A 19,607-nucleotide genomic window follows, 5' to 3' on the forward strand; every position below is an offset into this window, starting at 1 on the left:
GTCGTTGTAGTATAGTGGTAAGTATTCCCGCCTGTCACGCGGGTGACCCGGGTTCGATCCCCGGCAACGGCGTATTATCTTTTTTTCAAAAAATTTCCTTTCTCCTGACTGCACTAAATTTCCCACCACCCAACCAATCAGATTTTTAGGGAGCACATATATTCGCACTCACCTCTGTAATCTTAGCCTTACTCGTGTTTCAAATTTTACCCAACTTCGAGGGAATTCAAAACCCTCTCTGATTTCGTTCCCGCCATCTAAATCCTCTCCCTCTCTGTGCGCAGTTAGCTCCGTCCATTTTCGAGAGCTCAGCGCTCACCTTCTCCACCTTCCAATGGTGAAACCGAAAGATGATGAAAAATCGGACGGCCTGGAAATCACTTCCATTGGATCTCTATACAAAGGGCCTTGGGACAAAAAGTACTGGAGCAGCTCCAGGGTTTGATTTCCACTTTCTCACTTCTTTGCTTAAACCTTTTTGTTTTGCTCAGTTCTATTTTCATTAATTCTCGATTAACAAATAAAATCTTACTTGAAAAATCTGAAAGGTGTTATTCTGTTTGAATTAATGTGTGTGGCCGTGTGAGTAATTTTGAATTTAATTTTTGTTGCATTTTATATCGAAGCTAGAAACGAAGCGTACCGCAAGTTGAGATCTATATATGAATTGAAATTTCAAGGAGGTAACAAAGTTAGCATTCAAATTGAGAGGAAATCTTTAATTTAACTCGATTTTACGTGGTTACATTCACGCTAATACTGGTTTTAAGGTTTGGGAAGTTGAGGAAAGCGATGCGATGAAGCGGCATATTACTTCACGATTTTGGAGAAAAATTACTTTCTCAAAAACAAGTTTAAAGAACAATTATCATTTGAAGATTCCATAATTATAGTGGTTTACCAGATTTCCTATATGTTTGGATGTCCAAATTGCCTAGGCATGAACAAGAACGACGAGATGAGTAAGAAAATGACACTTGATTGTGTGGCATAGGCTGTTGAAGATAATGTAGCAAAGCTATAGTTATTGAATGCTGGGTTGTTGGAGCCTGTTTAGGCGTGGGCTGTTGTCCCAGCATGCCTGAACATAAAGAAAAGCTTCAGGTATTGAAATGGAGAGAACAAGAGGAGAAGAATGACATATTTTGTATTGCTCAAAAGTTTCTGTCTCTGTGTTAGTTATAGCTGAAATCTATTCATAGCTAGTTTTCTATTGACTTTAAGTTAAAGGGGAGAAAACTAGTTGCATTGAAAACTTCAGTGTTTGGATTTAGCCATTAGAAGGGAACTTTTTTTGTTTTTTGTTTTACTGAAAAGAGGAGCTGAAGTCATTGAGGGTTTTGATCAGAGTCAAAAGCCATGGGGGTAGGGGTTCTTTTAAACTTCCATTACCATATGAAAAATTAAAAAAAAAATAAGCAACTTCTTGAGTACTTTCCCAAATAAAAGGCTTTGCATTCTTAAAGTGCTCCATTTGATAATTTGGTCATTATTACTTGGATTCGATTCTCTTATGGACAACATTCTATATTGCTCTTACAATTGACTGAATCTTATAAATTTGTAGGGCAAAGATCGATATCCTTATCCCGTTGGATATCAAGTTGTTCGAGCTCATAATGGGGGCACATATAAGATGGAAATTCAAGAAGGTCCTAAGGGGCCTTTATTTGTGGTATGTGGCCAGACCCTGCTGCTCTTGATTTGTTATGCTTATTGGTTTTGGGCTGCAACATATTTCTAACCTATTGATAAAACATGCAAGTTCCGTCCTGTTTGTGCAGATTACTTCTGATGGACATACAGGTTCTGGCCAAACTCCAGATATTGCATGGGATAAATTTCAAAAGAAAGGCTGCCCTCGCACGAAGATTTGGCATGGAAAGAGATTTTCGTGCAAGATAGATGGGGTGGAGGTATATATTGGTGATTTTCATAATCAGTGAACTTTGTTTTATTACAGAAAAATTATGGTTATGATTTTACCTTCTTGGTGTTGTTATTATGTGACTATGTTTACTATATCTGGAAGGAAATTTGTAACATAGCAGAAGCAAAGGATAAAAGAAGAGAAGTTGGATGACTTCAATTCTATCGAATAAACAAGCTATCAAATAGCCTTGAAAAGCAAAGAACACTCAATAATTACACTAATACTCAAAATTTCATTCTCCAAAACTGCATTTGCAATACATCCATTTGTCTTTGAAAGGACCGGAATCCAACCCTTTACACAAATGCACAACAGTGCAGCAATTCAAACAAGAATTATGCAGTGATTAAAAATACCAAAGTACACAAACAATCATCACATAATTAACACAATGATTTTGTTGATGAAATGGAAACCCTTTGAACACATCAACGGTAAAACCACTCTAGATCAGCTAAATTCAGAAAATCACTCACTATAGAAGACTCAATGTACAAGCATAGTAAAACTTACAACCCTTGTAAAATTACTAAGACAATCCGCATGCAGTCCACCTACCGAGCCATTCCATTCTTCAACTTTGACCAAGATTTTGAATTTTAGATTTAAGTGCCAACTTAGCCTAACAAAACCTAAGTTTTTCATTCTTTTTTCTTTTGGTGATTGATCTTTATGATGCATGGTATTGATTTTCTGGTCAGCTAGCAAGCAGATAATTCATCCTTTCTTCCTACACTAACAGTGTCAATAAAAACAAATAAACATCTTTAGTCCAGCATGTTGTGCTAGATTAAGTTTATTGTCTTTGCATGTGATGTGCAGTTTTTTGGGTTTAAAAATCAATTAGTCCAAAGACTACTTCGGGAACTGGTGGCAAATGTCAATGGAACAGCAGAGCGAAGTTTGTTTTCCTCCAGCTCTGTCAATGGGGCTTCTAAAACGGAGCATGACAGTAGATGCCCAGATGCATGTACATATCCTGATTTGCTAGCATCTTTGGCAAGACCACAAAATACGGGAAAGAGAAGCAGGAAACGTGAAATTTTAAGTACAACGTCAGTTGGTGGGGCTAGACTTAAAAGATCCCGACCTCCAGATCTGATTTGTGATGCTGAGGCTCCAAGTTTAACAAAAGGGAATCAGAGGAACTATACTCATGGGTGTTTAATGCCTCCCTCTACTTCAGAAAAAGAGAATGACATTTATAAACATCCAGGAGCGTTACCAGCATCAGGGCGCTTAGTGTCTGGAACTGGGAAAGAAAAGAGTCACTTCTCAGCCAAAGATGAGCCACCATTAAATTATCCTGACTTCTCTGATCATCTCAGAGAGGAAGGTCTCCCTGCTCAAGAAGAGAGAGAACTTGATGGTTCTGAAAATTGCAAATCTGCTGGAGTAGCAAACAACTTGCCTGCAGAGGAAAAACTGGTATGCACATCTTAGTTCTTTGCCTCTAGAAGCTGATTGATATCTTTTGATCTCCTGTAAAATATGCACATGTTTTTTGTTTACCTTCCGCAGTAAATATGTGCTGATGCTACTTATAACCCAAGCTCTGCATTGACACTTTTCTTTTCCATTTGTAGTAAATTTGTGTAACTTCATCATTCTATGGTTAACTAGTGCAGCATGGAAACACTCTTAACTTCTTACAGCTTGGTAGGTTACCAGATACTGAGGTAGAGGAGTTCAATCTTCAAAATGCAACAGAAGACCAAAATGGAAATGCACTGGTTCCAAAAGACTTTCCGGATGTTAATGCTGTTGATCTTTGTGCACCTGATACCTTGGATCTTATGCAAGGTTTTCCTCCACTCATTACTTTTTTTGTGCTACATAGGCCCATAGTTATGCTCCTTTCAACTATTAGCAATGTATCATCAACTGCATACTCCTTTTGTAATTGAATCTACTCCAATGCAGATAGTACTTCTAATTATGCTGCATGCACCCAAGATAAAAGTACATGTGGTGAGAAAGAAGAGTTAGCTGCAGCTAACATGATCATTTCTGAAGGGTTGGTAACTGAATCACATCCACAGGAAGAGATAGGCATATCTAGTTCAAATGCGAGTTCTGAGAAAAATGATTATGATTCAGTTGGTCAGGAAATGGCCAAGTCAATGATGACATTTCTGCTTCCGCAAGCAATTCCTCTGCTTAAGAAGGCCTCTAGGAAGAAAAAGGCTATGGGTATCCCTTCAAAAATTGTGCCGTGTGTGGTGCAGTCTCAGTGGGAAAATAATGAAGCCAGATACTCTGTAGATGTTCCACCTCCTGGTACTGAACCTTTTGCTGATTATTTTATTTCTATTATCCGGCATTAGATACATCTCTATTCTAAGTCTTCTTTGGTGCATTAGTTATCCTTTTTTCTTGTGGTTGGATCATTTTCTTTCTTTTAAACCTGCAGCTGTAACACTTGCTGAGAGTGCACACATGGAAAAGGAAGAAAGGCATATCCAAAATACAGTTCTTGATTTGGTTGGACCGAGTTTTGAACATGCCAACTCTATTGTTCTTGACAGTTTTGAGGATGATCAATGTGGTGATCTTGCAACTAAGCTGGTTATATTGTCTTCTGATATTGCTGAAGCTGATCAGGTTAGTTTTGAGAAAGACACCTGTCCTCCCAACACTTGGGGACAGTTTACTGTACAGAATGAGTCATCAGTTTCTCATGTTGAGACTAGTGGGAGCAAAGATATCTTTTGTTACAATGAAGTACACATGACTTTGAATAAAAAGCCTCAGGAGGGTGACACATGCATTTCTGAGTCCGTTTTAGCTTGCACATCACCAAGCAATAATGTTCTTCCTGAAAACATTAATGCTTATGCTAACTTGGATGAAAACCCAGTAGATGTTGAACTCCATTCTGGGGAAAAGCACCTCAACACTGTGCCTGATTGTACTATAGGTAACGTTGCTGTGCCAACCTTTTTCCATCAATTTTGTGTTTAGTCATCTAATGAGAATATGTCCAAAAATTATCCACCCAATTTCAGTCTAGCCAATGAAATAAGGAACCCATAGTTTCTACCAGCCCCCAAAGCGGATAATTATTATCTTTTAATTAGTCCATTTTTCTTCAGAAAGAGGACATCTCGGAAAGTAATATATATCTTTTTGTTACAAATTTGGGAGCCATAAACCATGAATTGCTTAAGACCTTATTTAGTTTAAGGTTATGAACTATTTTAAGGTGGTGAAACTTCTTAGTACTGCAATCTTTCAGTTCAAATTTCAGCTCACCCAGATACTTGTTGTGTTTCTACAGCTACTGATGCTAGTGACACTAATCAAAGAGGCACGGGAGATTCTTCAAAAATATCATCGAAGGAAATTAGCATTAACAGAGTGGTTGCTGAACCTGGCATTACATCCTTTACTCAAACACCAAATACAGTTTATCCCTGGAAAAATGTCCGGAATGTGGATCTGTTAGCAAGAAAGAATAATGTCCCACTGTCAGAAAGTATCATATACAGAAACTTTGGGGAGCATCTTGACCCTGAAACAGATCCTGCCACAGGAACTTTTCTTTCCACAGAGATCCATCAAATGGACTGTTCTGATGACAAATCAGGCCAAAAAGACTTAGTTGTTGTTCAAGCCAGACTTGAAGGACAATCCCATGGTTTGCATAAAGAAAATGCTACTATGAATTTCGAAAGTGTTATGAACAATATGGTTCCTGCTATATCACAAAATCAAGCATTCGCTTTTGCCTCCAGAGACAAGGATACTTCAGATGTTTTTGAGCCATCTGTTTCAGTTTTAGCAAAATCTCAAGTCCATCTTGACGAGGAGCTGGTTGGGCACAAGAATCTTGTTGATTCAAACAGTCCCACATCATTTCTGAATCAGAAGACCAGCTTCTGTGAAAATAACAGTTCAAGTGCCAAAGGAGTTCAAGATAGTGTAGACGTGAAACTCAGGAAGATGGAGCTTAATAATGAGCTACAAAACATTGTTGAGCTTGTCGGTTGCTATGTCCACCCCATGCCTATTTCTTCACTACTTTTGAGCACCAAAGGGAATGAAATCTACATTTGTGTTTTATGTGGGCTTCTGATGGACAGAGACAGAACCCTGTTCATCTACAAGTTACCTATCAAGGAACCAAGTGTAGGATGCCCTTCTTTTGTTGGGCACACATCCGCAATGTTGCCGATTCTGAAAAATTACTTTGGTAGAGAAGTAAGTTGTTATATGTATAGTTTCCGGGCATTCTATTACTTTTGAAAAATTCCTTGGGGGGTGATTGCCTGCCACCGTCCCTGCTTATCGTTGACTTTGCAATCTTTTTGGTACTCTGCTAGGTTGAAGTGGAAGGTTCTGGTTTGCAATTTGCTCCAGATGGAGAGCATCTCGTTTTACTTGACAGCATAAAAACACCTTATTGCAGGTTGTATCTGTATGGATTTTAATTATACGAATAAGTATATGAAACAAAAGTAGTAATTTTGTATATTTATTCTTAGGGAAGGGAGAATCCAGTGCCAGTGTTCAACATGTACATCAGACTGCTCTGGGGAGAATGCAGTGAAGATTGTGCAAGTAAAATTTGGCTATGTTTCAATTGTTGTAAAATTGAAAACAGTTGAGAGTTTACAGTGTATATTGGTTTGTGAACCTAACCATCTTGTCGCTGTTGGAGAGAGTGGGAGTCTGCATCTGTGGGTCATGAATTCAGCATGGAGGTGAGTTTGTCTCATGTCATGTTTATCTCGTTTCACTTCTTTCCATTTTTTGAGCCATTGCTATGGTGTTGCTTCTAATGTTCAGCTAGTTAAATATTTGACTTTTATTTGGATGTCTTATTGTGGCAGTAATTAGTTGCTCTCTCAAATTAGTTAGTTGCACTCTGACCTTGTTCTGTTTGACTTTAAACCAGGAAGCACCATGGTGAAAGCTATTGGTCCCTAATAATATGAAGCAATACAATAATGCATGCACTTAAATATGACATCTCTACTATGCTTCCACCCCTTGTTCCCCTCCAACACATGCACTCATGATTCTTTGATGGTTTTGTGATGCAAATGGAGGAAACTCGTCTGGAACTCCATTGAGTAGCCTACTACCTACATCTAATTTTTTCAATATTATCTGCCTATATCTACCTTTGTAATGTTATCTACCATCGGCTATTTCTAATAGGAAATTGAACATTTAACTAGTGATTGATACTGATAGCTCCATTTGTTATGCAAAGTTACTGGTGGGATAATTTTTGATAAAACAAAAAAATGAATGGAGTGGTTACCATTGTGCATTCCTTCTTCTTTGAGCTTAGCAGCCGCCCAAACATGGTATATGAGTTGTTAGAGCTAATTTTGTAGATAGATACATATGTAGACGCATACATATATATATTAGGAGAGAGAGAGAGAGAGAGAGAGAGAGAGTGAACTTGTTCAAATCTGAGGGTTGCTTGTCAATGTTAGTCAAAATTAATGATGCATATTTAAGGTGGCAATTTCTTTATTAGCTTTCTATTTCTAATCATGAATATCATTTCTTTTATTTTCAAATACACAATTTGCAGTGCACAGATAGAGGAATTCATTTTACCAGCTAATGATTGCACCTCTCCTGGAATAATGGAGTTGAAGAGGATTCCAAAGAGTACTTCTCTAGTTGTGGGTCATCATGGTTTTGGGGAATTTAGTATATGGTATGTAGTACTATTCTTTTCTTTGCTCCCCCTCCCCCTTTCAATTATTTTTCAGTACTATGACAGGCATCTGATTACAGATTCTTCAATTGAAAGGTTATCAAAATGGTAATCCTTGAGCGTACATTTTATCTCTAGCTTATAGCCAGCATCACAAGAGCCTTTATTTTTCCAAATATTTTTGTAACTTGATTCATAATTGGTTGTATTTTTGTCACCTTGGATTTTTTTCATTTGGTACCAACCACACCAAATACAGCTTGTTCCCCAAAACTGATGAAGTGTTCTTTCTGTAAGCTGTCTCAAAAATATGAGTTTTTAAAAACGAGTATAAAAGCATATATCCATTTAATTTCTCATATTACCCTTAAATTTGAATCCACCTTTTTTAAATTTGATCTCACTTTTCTTGGCTTACATGGGCATTTTAGAAAGATTGTAATGCTTATTTTGTTTCATTAAAATGCGAGCCGCATACAAACTCTCATCTATTTTCAGATAGTGGGAGTATGAAATATGTTGCATGTTTTGAGTTTTAGCATGTTTTTCTTGTTTAAATTGTAAGCAGGTAGTCAGAAATCAGCTATCAGAAAAGTACATATTGACACTTCAAAAAGTAGGAAATTTTTGCGTTCATTGCTCATAGTGGTTAGGTTTCTTGGTGGATTTAATTAATAAAAATAAAAAATAAAAAAAATAAAAAACAGTGTCATTGTTGTATATAATTTCTAGTAGCCTACAGTTTTGGTTCTATATGTCAGATTAATTGGCTTCTAGACTTTTGAATGTAAATTAGCTTATACTTCCTAGTGTAGAGGAGTCTTACTAGTTTTTGGTAAGTATGTTATTAAGAACCAAATACTTTTGAATCCTAAGCTTTCCTATAGATTGAAGGCTGTCTCTGATTGCTTGAATGCATTGACTAATTCCTTTCTCTCTCTTTTCTTTCCTCTCTGTTGGGAGTATGGTTTGACATCTTGGATCCGTTCTCAAATTATTAAACTCTAATTAGCATTTGGTCATTAGGTTGTAGAATTTGGAAGAAGTACTTGAAACCATATTCCTTGATTTTATCAAACACAATGATTTAGCTTTAAAATGATTTGCTACATAATTCATAAGAAAATCGATTCTCTTTATAACCTTTTTAATCAGCTTATGATTATATCGATGTCCTCTTTCTTCATTTCCTAAGCCAAAGTTATGGAATGACTATATTTGTTCTTTTCCTGTAATAGTTTCTTGTTTCTGTTACACTTGTTAGCATCACATACCCCTTTTATTAGTTTTCTCAGTTGCTTGATATTTCCTTCACAACCCCTTCCCCCAGCCTCCTAAAAAAGAAAACAAGGATAGATAAAGAAAGGAAAGCAGAAGAACCAAAACTTAAAAAGAGAACAGAAATTACTTCTTTTCTTTCTAGAACTGATTAATATCTGATGGGCAGTGGTTTTTCATTTGTTTCAGGGATATTTCTAAGCGCGTCTTTCTGTCAAGTTTCTGTGCTCAAAGCACTTCAATTTATCAATTCTTTCCAATCAGTTTATTTAGTTGGAAAAACGAAGACCCTGGTTTCAGCAACTCCAATGTCAAGGAACACGTCGATGGGATTATGGCTGCAACAAAAATGTGGTTTTCAGAGAACAGTGAGAATAGTACTTTTCTTCCATCAGAAGGGGAAGATATTGCTGTCTGGCTTCTTGTCTCAACTATCTCTGACTCTAATGCTCAGCATAACAATATACCAAGTGATTGCCAAAATCATTCAGTAGGATGTTGGAGGCTAGCTCTACTGGTGAAAAATATGGTCATCCTGGGAACTGCATTGGATCTAAGGTGCTAAGTTTTGTTTCAAAATTTAGTATTGGTGGGTTGCCAAATAAGAAACTTTGTACAATTAATGTGTTTTGCTTAGTGTTGCAATTAACTTCAGTTTCGGTCAGGGCTGGTAGAAACTAAGTTATTCTTCATGCATGCAGATTAGCTTAGGTAGAATTCATAAGTTTGATGTTAGTCCCCTCTTTTCCTACTAGTTGATGCATCCATATCACGATGTATGATGGATTAGAAGATGGATTTGTGCTGTTAAATGCTAGTGATAAACAATAAGAGGATTTAAATTTCTACATTTCTAGGGTATTAGTTTGATAATGATACTGATGAAAATGTAAACATACTATAAAATGATTCATGCATTTGTAATTTTGTTGCTTTAAGGAAAAAGAAAAAGATGGGTGGTGTTTAGTGCACTTCTTTCATATTCGAAATTCAAATTAGCCATTTAATGCCAAGAAAGTTAGAATTCTAGAACTTACTGTGCAGGGCTGCTGCCGTTGGTGCATCAGCTGGTCACGGGATTATTGGCACAAGTGATGGACTTGTGTATATGTGGGAATTATCAACAGGAACCAAACTTGCCATGTTGCATCATTTCAGAGGTATGCTTTAATCCTGTCAATTAAGACTTCCATATGTATTCTGTTCCTTGATATAACTTTTTTAGTTTAAGATCTACAAGTTAGCCTTTTTTGTGCATTTCATATTATGTATATACATCTCTTTTCAGTTAATTTTCCAACTTGGCATTAAAATACATTCTTAAATTTTGATTATTTTTCTGATTTGAGAATTGATTTTACATGTTTATTGCATATTGCGCTACATTAAAATTTATAGTGTATTTGGCATGAAGAGTGCCTTCTATTGATCTCTAGAGTTCAGTTTCTAATTTCTCTGTGGATGAAAGCACTGTGTTTGAAGTCAAGACTAGCCTCTTGGCAGAAAAATAAAGAAGAAATCATCTCAGAAGCGAGGCAAGATATACATATTTTGTAATGAAATTATATTTGCTTGCACCACATAATTAACTAAACTGAAGATGGTTAAATAGGAACCATAATTAGATTTGGAGGCACATGACACGCATGTTAGGAATCATAATGGATTTTATTTATTAAACTCACTTGTTGTGTCAATTATATTTTGATTTTGTGAGATCAACATGTAGCTTAAAGTATTACGTCATCATTATAAAGAGATATGTACAAATAGCAATTGACTTTTGCATAGTGATGGTGGTAAATCGGCAAGGGCGTAAATTAAAAAAATCAATAGTTCATGATAGAAGCAGAATTCGGCATGCAATTCAAGGACTAAAAATAAAATTACATTTGATTTTTTTTTTTTTTTAAAAAAAAAGATTTCATTGATATATTCCTGGCTTATGGTATCAGGTGGCAGTGTTTCATGTGTTGCTACTGATGGTTCAACGGGAGGTGCTTTGGCAGTAGCTAGTGGTGATCAGTTGCTGGTTTATCTGCAGATTATGCACACCCAAAAAAGTTCTTGAAAATAACAAGGGGTTTTTTCTCTAACGTTTTGTTCTGTGAAATGTTATCATAACGCAGTGCAGCCTAGATTCAGAGTCAGCTGTCAAATGTATGTGGTTCATGCTATAGTAGTTGCTGGTGATGGAGGTCAATTGCTGGTTTATCAGCAGATTCTGTACGTTCAAAAAATAACAAGGGGGTTTTTGCTCTAACGTTTTGCCGTGTGACATTCACAAGGCGGTGCAGACTAGATTCGTACAGGTTCCATTCGTTTTTGTCAAATGTATATGGTTCGTGCTCTAGAAGTAGCTGGTGATATGTATAGGTCAGTTGCTGGTTTATCTGCAAATTCTGCACGCTCGAAAAAGTTGTTCAAAATAACTAGGGGACAGAGACACCAATTGTTGCTCAAATGTTTTGTTCTGTGAGCTTAGATATCAAGAACCTTGATATTCATAAAGCAGTGCGGCATAGATCCCTACAGGTCCCCATTCAGTTTGATCAAATGTACATAGTTTTTCAATTGATAGATCAAGGGGTTCATTATCTTGTTTTTAACTAATAATCAATTTCTCCCATTTGTTTTTTTATCCATACTTGTGAGTGGTGGTTCCTGAAAAACATAATGTTAGATTTAGGTTGTCTATCTTGATTACACCCGAGTTAAACGCCAGTAACAGCTTGCTCAAATGTCATATCACATATTCGAGTAAAATGGATGACATCCACCAAAAGTACAAGAAATATTCTATACGTTTCCGCCCAATAGGGAAAAGAATAAAAGCTGATAATAATAATGATGATAATGACACTAGTAAGCAACTAGCAAGCTTTAAAAGCCATGGAAGGCAAATCAAAGTTGATCAAAGTCTCTACTTTGCAGGTACAATTGGTTGGTCGGCAGGGGGGTTGAGCTCTTCCCAAGCTTCAATCCAAATGAGCATTGCATCGGCTAGCTTGTTGAAGTAGGGATCGAGCTGGCCAAGCTTAGCCCTGACCTGCTTGGAGAGTTCAATGTAGCATTCTTGAACAGTGGTGCATTCCTTTGGAAGGACAGCAGATCGGAAAAATGGGATCAGCTCTTCTTGCCAGAAGATGCCCTTGTACTCCTTTTTCAGGTTAACAAAAGGATTGCTGGCTTTGCTGTGCCATATGTAGGGCAGACCAGTCTTGACTCCCAACCCCAAATGGTCACATATAACCTACACCAGCATTATTCATAAGACGTTATGTGCACTTCTGAACAAGTGAAAAAGGCAACTAGTATGGCTCATAAAAAAAGGCAACTAGTATGTGCTATTTAGTGAAAAGGCAACAAGTTCAAAAGGAAAATTTTGCTATTTATGGTGAAAAGAGGAGTTACCACTGAAACAATAATATAGAGTAGATGACACCAGTTTTTTTTTTTTTTTTTAAATCTCATTAGAAAGTGAAAAGAAGGGCACAATCCTAGTACCAAAAGTTCAAAAATTCTGAAAAACTAGAAAGAAAAAAAAGCTGAATATTGTACACCACTATCCATGTATAAGGGATTTAAACATACTATTCTTTAGGGAGTTTTAACTCTCCAAATGCTCTTCAAACTTCCATTTATGGAGGGGACCAACATATGTTATCATCGCCGCCTTGTTTCAATATGATAAGAGTACAAAAGATGAAAGAAGGAAGTGACTAAGTCCATCAATCACAAGACTCTTGAGTCTTGATTAATTAACTCATGGTAAAACCAGATATCAAACCTAAAGAACACAATACTGGAACAAAGGAAGAATCTGGAAATTCATAAAGAAAAACTACCTTGGTGCACCATCCAGCCCACATATCATCGTATCGGCCAATTGGCTGACCGTCTCCCATGAGCCCAAAGTACATTGCAGGTCCAATCAATTCACGGTTGAATGCTAGATTCATACCACACATGGGGAACAACGTTCCCTTAGGTATTGTCAAAACTGCGTCGACATACCTGGGGGAGAAAAGATCAAGTAAATAAACAGAAAAGACCTGCACCAAATGAGCACATATTGCATTGTTTACAGATAACTAGATAAGAGATGTACCTGGTATTTCTCTCCAGTGGCTTGACAAGCTGCGTAGGAGCATCGTAGTCCGGGATGTTGAGCCAGAGTCCATGAGAAACAGCGGTAGGGGCACCCCCACGGAGACTGAAAGGATATCCACGGACGAAGTCGGCGCCTTCTCTGTATGGATCATAAAGAGTGTTGAAGAAAAATGGAGTGGATGGAGTTAGGACATTTTTAATGTGCTGCTCAAGTGCGTTTATATATTTCCCAGATGGGTCTTTGGCAACCTGCATATACAAAAAATATGAAAATTTACATATTTGGATAATAAAAAGAGCCAGGTGTAGAATCCATGATGTAAGTAACGAAATGTTCATTAAGCATGAAAACGGATGGATCCTAAGGATCTAGTCCATAATCAAGTAGTTGGGACCTGGAGTTACTGTAGGACTATGTCCATCCAAGAACAAGGTGAAAAGAGAGATTAAATCCCCAATACTGATCATTCCATACAATTGCATATGAAATAGAGGAAGAAGAATGTCAAATCAAACTTAGAAGATTAAAACCCAACCCTCAATCAAAATCCCAAAACTCATTTCCCAAACCAAACCCACCAAAACCCAGAACCCCATATCCCCAAAAACATCAAGATCCAATACCACCATCTCATCAAACAAAAGCTCCATTTTGCTATCAACACACCATTACTCTTATTCAAACATAATTCAACAACTTCTCGGCCACCAAACAGAGACTGAACTAGGACAAAAACAAAACATCGAAAGCAGAGGATAGAGAAAGAGCTTACGAAGCAGTCATCGTCGATAGTGAAAATATACTTCTTCTTGGAGACCAGGAAGCCGAAGCACCGACAGGCAGAGTCCTTGAAGGAAATGCAAGAAGCCTTGGGACCCAGAACCCGATTGATGTCGTTGCGGTTGTAAAGCTCATAGTCGAACCCCTCTGGGACCTTGATGGTCTTCGACGGGTCACCGTCCTGGACTATGATCAGGTGGTACGGCTCGAAGAACGGCCTCCACATCTCCAAGAAATCCAGGTTCCGGATCGTGGGGATCACGATGTCCAGCTCATCCTTCAAGAGGGGTATGATCTTGGTCGAAGGCTCTGCCATTGGTTACCAAGAGAGATTCAGAAGGGAAGCGAACACAGAGAGATTGGTTCGACGAGGACAAGTGGGATTTTGTCTTTGTATTTCGGGTAAATATCAGACAGGTCCCTGGGGTCTCGAAGAATATCAGTAGTATCCAGTCAACTCTTGGATTTACTCTGGTTGGGTTATTAATGTTGACATCCTTTTACTTCGTATATTTACACTTTATGCTATTACCTCGTACCTTACCTATCATTAATACCATTTAATAAATTATTAAATTATTGCTTTATAATTAGAATAAGGTAATAGTGAAAATATATTCTTAATTTTAGTTTTTAACAAATATTAATTCAAATACCGATTTTCAATATCACATTATCAAATTACATGACATTATTCATGGAGAACTTGAATACTTTGCCACTAAAAAATCAACGAAAGGCTTAATCGTGGGCATAGGGACACACATTTCAAAATTCTCACGAATCTATTTACTAACCATCTAAGAGAATTTGGAGACTCCTAGAGGACTCCGTAAATACCCACCTAAGACGAAGGTCCACACTCTAGATCAAGCTCAACTGGTTATGACCCGACAGCTTTAAGCTACTAGGCAACCCAAATAGCTAACAACTTGAAGACCACTCACTTAGACCCAATCCAAGACACCATGACTCCTCCGGTAGATTCTAGAGGACTTGAAAAGGCTCTATATGCTGGTATATAAGGTCTAACGTACACAAATCTCTATTATTCTATATTATCAATAAGACTCTTTTTATCTGAGAGAGCTCTTACTCTCACCTTTCACTAACTTCGCCGTCGAAGTCCCTCCAACCCTTTAAGGTTAGTCAACTTTTAACATTATCTACCTCTTTTGCATGCGAACTCCTCCTTGGAAGGTGGGTTGAGGATTTTTTTGGTTTCATACATCAACAATCAAATATCTAAGTTTTTATTAGAATCAATCATAATAAGGAAGATTCAATTAACCTAATATAAAAAATAGAGAGCGAGAAGAAACTTGACATAGACGGGGGCATATTATTTATAAATTATAATGACAACCCAAGCGCACTGTAGTGGCGGCCATTGAAGTTTAAATATCTTTTTCTTAATATTATTAAACAGTATGAAGTTGACTTAACAGAGTATAATGTGGGAATAAACCCATTTTTAATCAAAATATCTGGTCCCAACAACGTGACTTGGCAGCCAAATGTTGCTCGTGATTGCATGTAATTTTCACGTTCACATCACCAATATGGGATGGAGTTTTCTTTCAAATTGAGTTGAAGAAACTTCTTTTAATTTAGTTTATAAAAATGATATGTGTTATTTGAACATGTGAGATGCACATATTTTTTAATAGTAGAGATAAAGTTGAGATAAATAATATTAAAAGTTCATGTACATCTCATATGTTATTAAAAAAATGAACACATGTTATTTTTATAAACTGAGTTAAAGGAAGTTACTCTAACCCAATTTTAAGGAAAACTGTGTCCTATAAAATGAGTATTGACTATTTATTACTTGAAAGAGTGAGAAGAAATAATTAAGAAAATAATAAATGTTTGAAAAGTAGGGAGGTTGTAAATTCCATTTTTTTTTTTTTTTTGGAAGAAATTATTAACTAGCAATAAGAAATCCCTTTCTTCAAAACGGTGCATTTTGGAGTTAATTGATTGATGTGGGAGTTTGTTCGATTGAACGGGACAAAATGGTCCAATTGATACGCGATGACATGTCGATGATTGAACCTGAACAAAACAATTTAAGTAGGCTTTTAATTAAGTCAATTTGCATAGGTTAATAACCAACCAAAGATGTTTATGATAATTATGAGATTATTGTTCCCTGTAGACTTTTTTTTTTTGAAGAGAATGTATAGCTTTCATTAATAAATCAATCCCGAGGATGAGAAATTTTCTCACTCTCAATAATATCATAGATACACTTAGGAGTAATTCCTAACCAATCTCTATCTATGACAAGTTTAGTTGCCTCCTTTGCTAAAAGGTGAGCTGCGACATTCACAGTCCGACTGACATGGACACACTTCCACCGTGGAATCATTTGTAATATCTGTCTAGTATCCTGCACAAAATGTCCAAAGCGGCTACCACAGTTTGTAGTAGAGTTGATCGCCTCTACAACATTCTTGGCGTCACCCTCCAAAATAATCGCTTGCCCACCTAGTTCTTGACACATTCTTGCCGCCTGTAAGGAGGAAAGTGCTTCCCCTGCTGTTGGGTCAATTAGCCCCCTTCTCATGAGACACCTTGCAGCCACTACCTCGCCTCTGTTGTCTCTAATCACAATACCCATTCCAATTCGACCACTTGCTCTATCCACTGCAAAGTCCCAGTTTGCCTTCAACCAGTGTAACGGCGGTTTAGACCAGACCAACTCGGCTGGAACTTGGGTCGCTTCTGTATGGGTTGCCGAATTTTCTTGGGCCCGGCTGAATTCCTCTGTTAAGAGATGGACTTCACGCACAATACTATCAGGATGGGTAAGTTCTTCACCATGAACAAATCCATTTCGCCTAAACCAGATTTTCCGTACTATACGTGTGAAAGTGATAAAGATATCCTGCCCATGATTCAGTAGAACATCCTCCGCCACTTGCAGAAAATCTGGTCCTTCATGAGAATATTTCTGGAAAATTCGCTCGCTAGAACCCCATACATCTCTCGCAAAAGGGCAATCCCACAAAATATGGAAGATAGTTTCAGCTTCCAAACAGCAGATGGGACATAGAGGATCAGGTAATACCTTTCGCTTCAAAAGGTTATCTTTTGTCGGAAGCAAATTATGGCATGCCCTCCACATGAAATTTTTCTCTGCATTTGTTAAGGGAAGCCTCCACAAAGTTCTCCAAATCGCCTTATCAGCTATCCTCACTGAAGTTTCCGGGTGCAAGTTTGTAACTAACTCCTTCGCGAGGTGATATGCACTCTTTACAGAGAAAGCCCCTGTGTTTGTGCATCTCCAGATCTTTATATCCGGTTGCTGGGTCACACTAACTGGGATGGAGTTGATGGCCTCCCTTTCTTCGGCTGTGAAGAGTTCCCTTAGCAAGTCTTGTTTCCACCAACCGTTCCCTTGGTCAATGAGCTCACAAACTCTAACTGAAGGATCAAGAATTCTTGGTGGGGATTGGATTGAATAAGTGGTTGGAATGGGCACCCACTTCTCCCCCCAGATTCTAGCTCCTTGTCCGTTGCCAATTCGCCACACTAAACCTTCAAGGAGCAGGTCCCTAGCCCCAAAAATACTACGCCAAGCAAAGGAGGGTTTTGAACCTAGCTTCGCCTCCTGAAAAGAAGACCCCGGATAATATTTGGCTTTTATTATTTGAGCTGTCAAGCTATCCAGAGATTGCAAAAGTCTCCAACCCTGTTTTGCCAACAAGGCTTTATTAAAGCACCATAAGTCTCTAAAGCCCATCCCACCTTTATTTTTCGGAACCCCCATGCGGTCCCAACTCATCCAATGGATCCGATGCTCCTTGTCTTTTTGCCCCCACCAGAATTTTTGCATAAGCGAGTTTATTTCCTTGCATAAACCTTTTGGAAGCAAAAAGACGCTCATGCTATATGTGGGTATTGCTTGGATAACTGCTTTTAATAAAATCTCCTTCCCCGCTTGGGACAAGAATGTCAGTTTCCAATCCTGCAGTTTTTTCCAAACTCTATCTTTTATTTCTTGGAAAGCTTTATTTCTGGATTTTCCCACCAAAGCAGGGAGTCCCAAATACTTGTCGTATCTTTGTGTAGTTGGGATACCTGCCACCTCCATTATTTCATTTTTAACTTCTGCTGGAGTGTTACGACTAAAGAAAATGGAGGTCTTTTCTTTATTTAACCTCTGTCCCGATGCCCCTTCATAGATACTTAGAATTTTCGACATTCGGTGCCAATGTTGAATAGATGCCCTGCAAAAAAGCAAACTGTCATCCGCAAAAAATAAATGGTTAATCCGAGGGCCCCTTTTTGAAGTGGGGACACCTGTCAAAACCCCATTTTGAGCCTCTTTTCTAAGAAGGGAGCTTAAAGCTTCTGCACAAATGAGGAATAAATATGGCGAGATTGGGTCCCCTTGTCGGATTCCTCTAGAAGGGAAAATTCGGCCCTTAGGAACTCCATTAACCAGAACCGAATAGTTAGCAGAAGTCACACACATCATAATAAGACTTGTCCATTTTTCATCAAATCCCATTACTCGCATAGTCTCCTGTAAGAAAGCCCACTCCACCCTGTCATAGGCCTTGCTCATATCGAGCTTAATGGCCATGAATCCATTCTTCCCCCACATTTTTGATTGCATGGTGTGAAGTGTCTCATATGCTGCTAGAATATTATCCGTAATTAAACGCCCTGGTATGAAAGCACTTTGGTTCCAAGAGATGATCTCAGGGAGCACCTTCTTTAATCGATTTGCCAATACCTTTGAAATGATTTTGTAAATCACATTACAAAGGCTTATTGGCCTGAATTCCGTGACTCGGGTGGGGTTTTTTTTCTTAGGAATAAGAGTAATGTAAGTGTAATTCAAATCTTTATTAATAATGCCATTATTTAAAGAAGACAATACAGCCCGGCTAACCTGCTCACCAACAGTGGCCCAATTTTTTTGGAAAAAACAGCTTGAGTAACCATCCGGTCCAGGCGCTTTCATTGGCGGCATTTGGTTCAAAGCCGTACTGACTTCCTCCATATTGAACTCCTGCAGTAGCTCTTTATTCATAGCTGGCGTGATTTTTCTCTCCATGGCCGAGAGACAGGCAGCAGCATCTTGTGTTCCAGAGGTGCGAAACAAGTTGGCATAATACTGGACAAAAGCATTACTGATCTTCTCCTGGTCCTCACACAACCTTCCCTGCTCATCTAGAATTTTATGAATGGAATTTGCCCGCCGTCGTTGGTTTGCACTAACATGGAAGTACTTGGTGTTGCGGTCACCAAATCTCAGCCAGTTCTCTTTCGCTCTCTGTCGCCAGTGGAGGTCCTCTTTCTCTAGAAGCAAGTTCAATTCCTGCTGGACAGCTCGAACTTGGGACAAATTTGGTGGCTCCTGCTCTTCTTGGAGGGTCTTCAATTGGTGGGCCTTTTCTTGAATTAAAATACCAGCAGGTTGTTTATTCACCCTCTGCCAAGTCATCAAGCCTTTTTTGCACTTTTCCAATTTAGATAAACCATTCTGCCACCTACTTTTTCCAAATTGCTTTTCCTGCCATACTTGTTTTATCACCTGCTTACAACCCTCTTCATCCGCCCAACTTGCCTCAAATCGAAAGACTCTTTTTTTCCTCTCACCGCCTGGCCTATGGAGAGATATATGGAGCGGTGCATGGTCTGATGCTGCAGCTGCCTCCACAAAAATCTCACTCTCCGGATGGGCTTCACACCATTCTTTGTTTGCCACTACTCTATCCAGACGTTCCATAATAAAATCCGGGCCTTCTTTTCCATTGCACCAAGTAAATCGTGGCCCCTTAGACTCCAAATCAACC

At 38.2% G+C, this 19,607-nt stretch overlaps 2 protein-coding genes and 1 non-coding gene across 3 annotated transcripts; 2 read left to right on the forward strand and 1 right to left on the reverse strand.

Moving 5' to 3' along the window:
* On the forward strand, window positions 1–72 carry TRNAD-GUC (transfer RNA aspartic acid (anticodon GUC)). Its single transcript has one exon. It is a non-coding gene; the product is annotated as a tRNA-Asp (tRNA).
* Window positions 73–156: 84 nt separating this feature from the next.
* Window positions 157–11,515, forward strand: LOC132177283 (uncharacterized). Its single transcript, XM_059589542.1, has 14 exons — window positions 157–439; window positions 1,568–1,675; window positions 1,785–1,916; window positions 2,756–3,361; window positions 3,589–3,736; window positions 3,857–4,213; window positions 4,347–4,853; window positions 5,214–6,136; window positions 6,259–6,344; window positions 6,421–6,639; window positions 7,488–7,616; window positions 9,084–9,452; window positions 9,939–10,054; window positions 10,850–11,515. Exons 1-14 carry the CDS (start codon window positions 335–337, stop codon window positions 10,963–10,965), a joined length of 3,921 nt encoding a protein of 1,306 aa, XP_059445525.1. The 5' UTR covers window positions 157–334; the 3' UTR covers window positions 10,966–11,515.
* Window positions 11,516–11,608: 93 nt separating this feature from the next.
* Window positions 11,609–14,127, reverse strand: LOC132177284 (UDP-arabinopyranose mutase 3). Its single transcript, XM_059589543.1, has 4 exons — window positions 13,781–14,127; window positions 13,006–13,256; window positions 12,743–12,911; window positions 11,609–12,147 (listed from the first exon to the last, which is right to left on the reverse strand). Exons 1-4 carry the CDS (start codon window positions 14,102–14,104, stop codon window positions 11,818–11,820), a joined length of 1,074 nt encoding a protein of 357 aa, XP_059445526.1. The 5' UTR covers window positions 14,105–14,127; the 3' UTR covers window positions 11,609–11,817.
* Between the last annotated feature and the right edge of the window lie 5,480 nt (window positions 14,128–19,607).

Source organism: Corylus avellana, chromosome ca4 (genome assembly GCF_901000735.1).
Source record: "Corylus avellana chromosome ca4, CavTom2PMs-1.0".
Lineage (NCBI taxonomy): Eukaryota > Viridiplantae > Streptophyta > Magnoliopsida > Fagales > Betulaceae > Corylus > Corylus avellana.

Coding starts and splice junctions, on each gene's coding strand:
- LOC132177283 (XM_059589542.1), top strand. CDS start 335: ATGGTGAAACCGAAAGATGATGAAAAATCGGACGGCCTGGAAATCACT. Junction 4,854..5,213: donor TGTGCCTGATTGTACTATAG/GTAACGTTGCTG, acceptor GTGTTTCTACAG/CTACTGATGCTAGTGACACT. Junction 9,453..9,938: donor GGAACTGCATTGGATCTAAG/GTGCTAAGTTTT, acceptor CTTACTGTGCAG/GGCTGCTGCCGTTGGTGCAT.
- LOC132177284 (XM_059589543.1), bottom strand. CDS start 14,104: ATGGCAGAGCCTTCGACCAAGATCATACCCCTCTTGAAGGATGAGCTG. Junction 13,257..13,780: donor CTATCGACGATGACTGCTTC/GTAAGCTCTTTC, acceptor TTGTATATGCAG/GTTGCCAAAGACCCATCTGG. Junction 12,912..13,005: donor CCACTGGAGAGAAATACCAG/GTACATCTCTTA, acceptor TTTCTCCCCCAG/GTATGTCGACGCAGTTTTGA.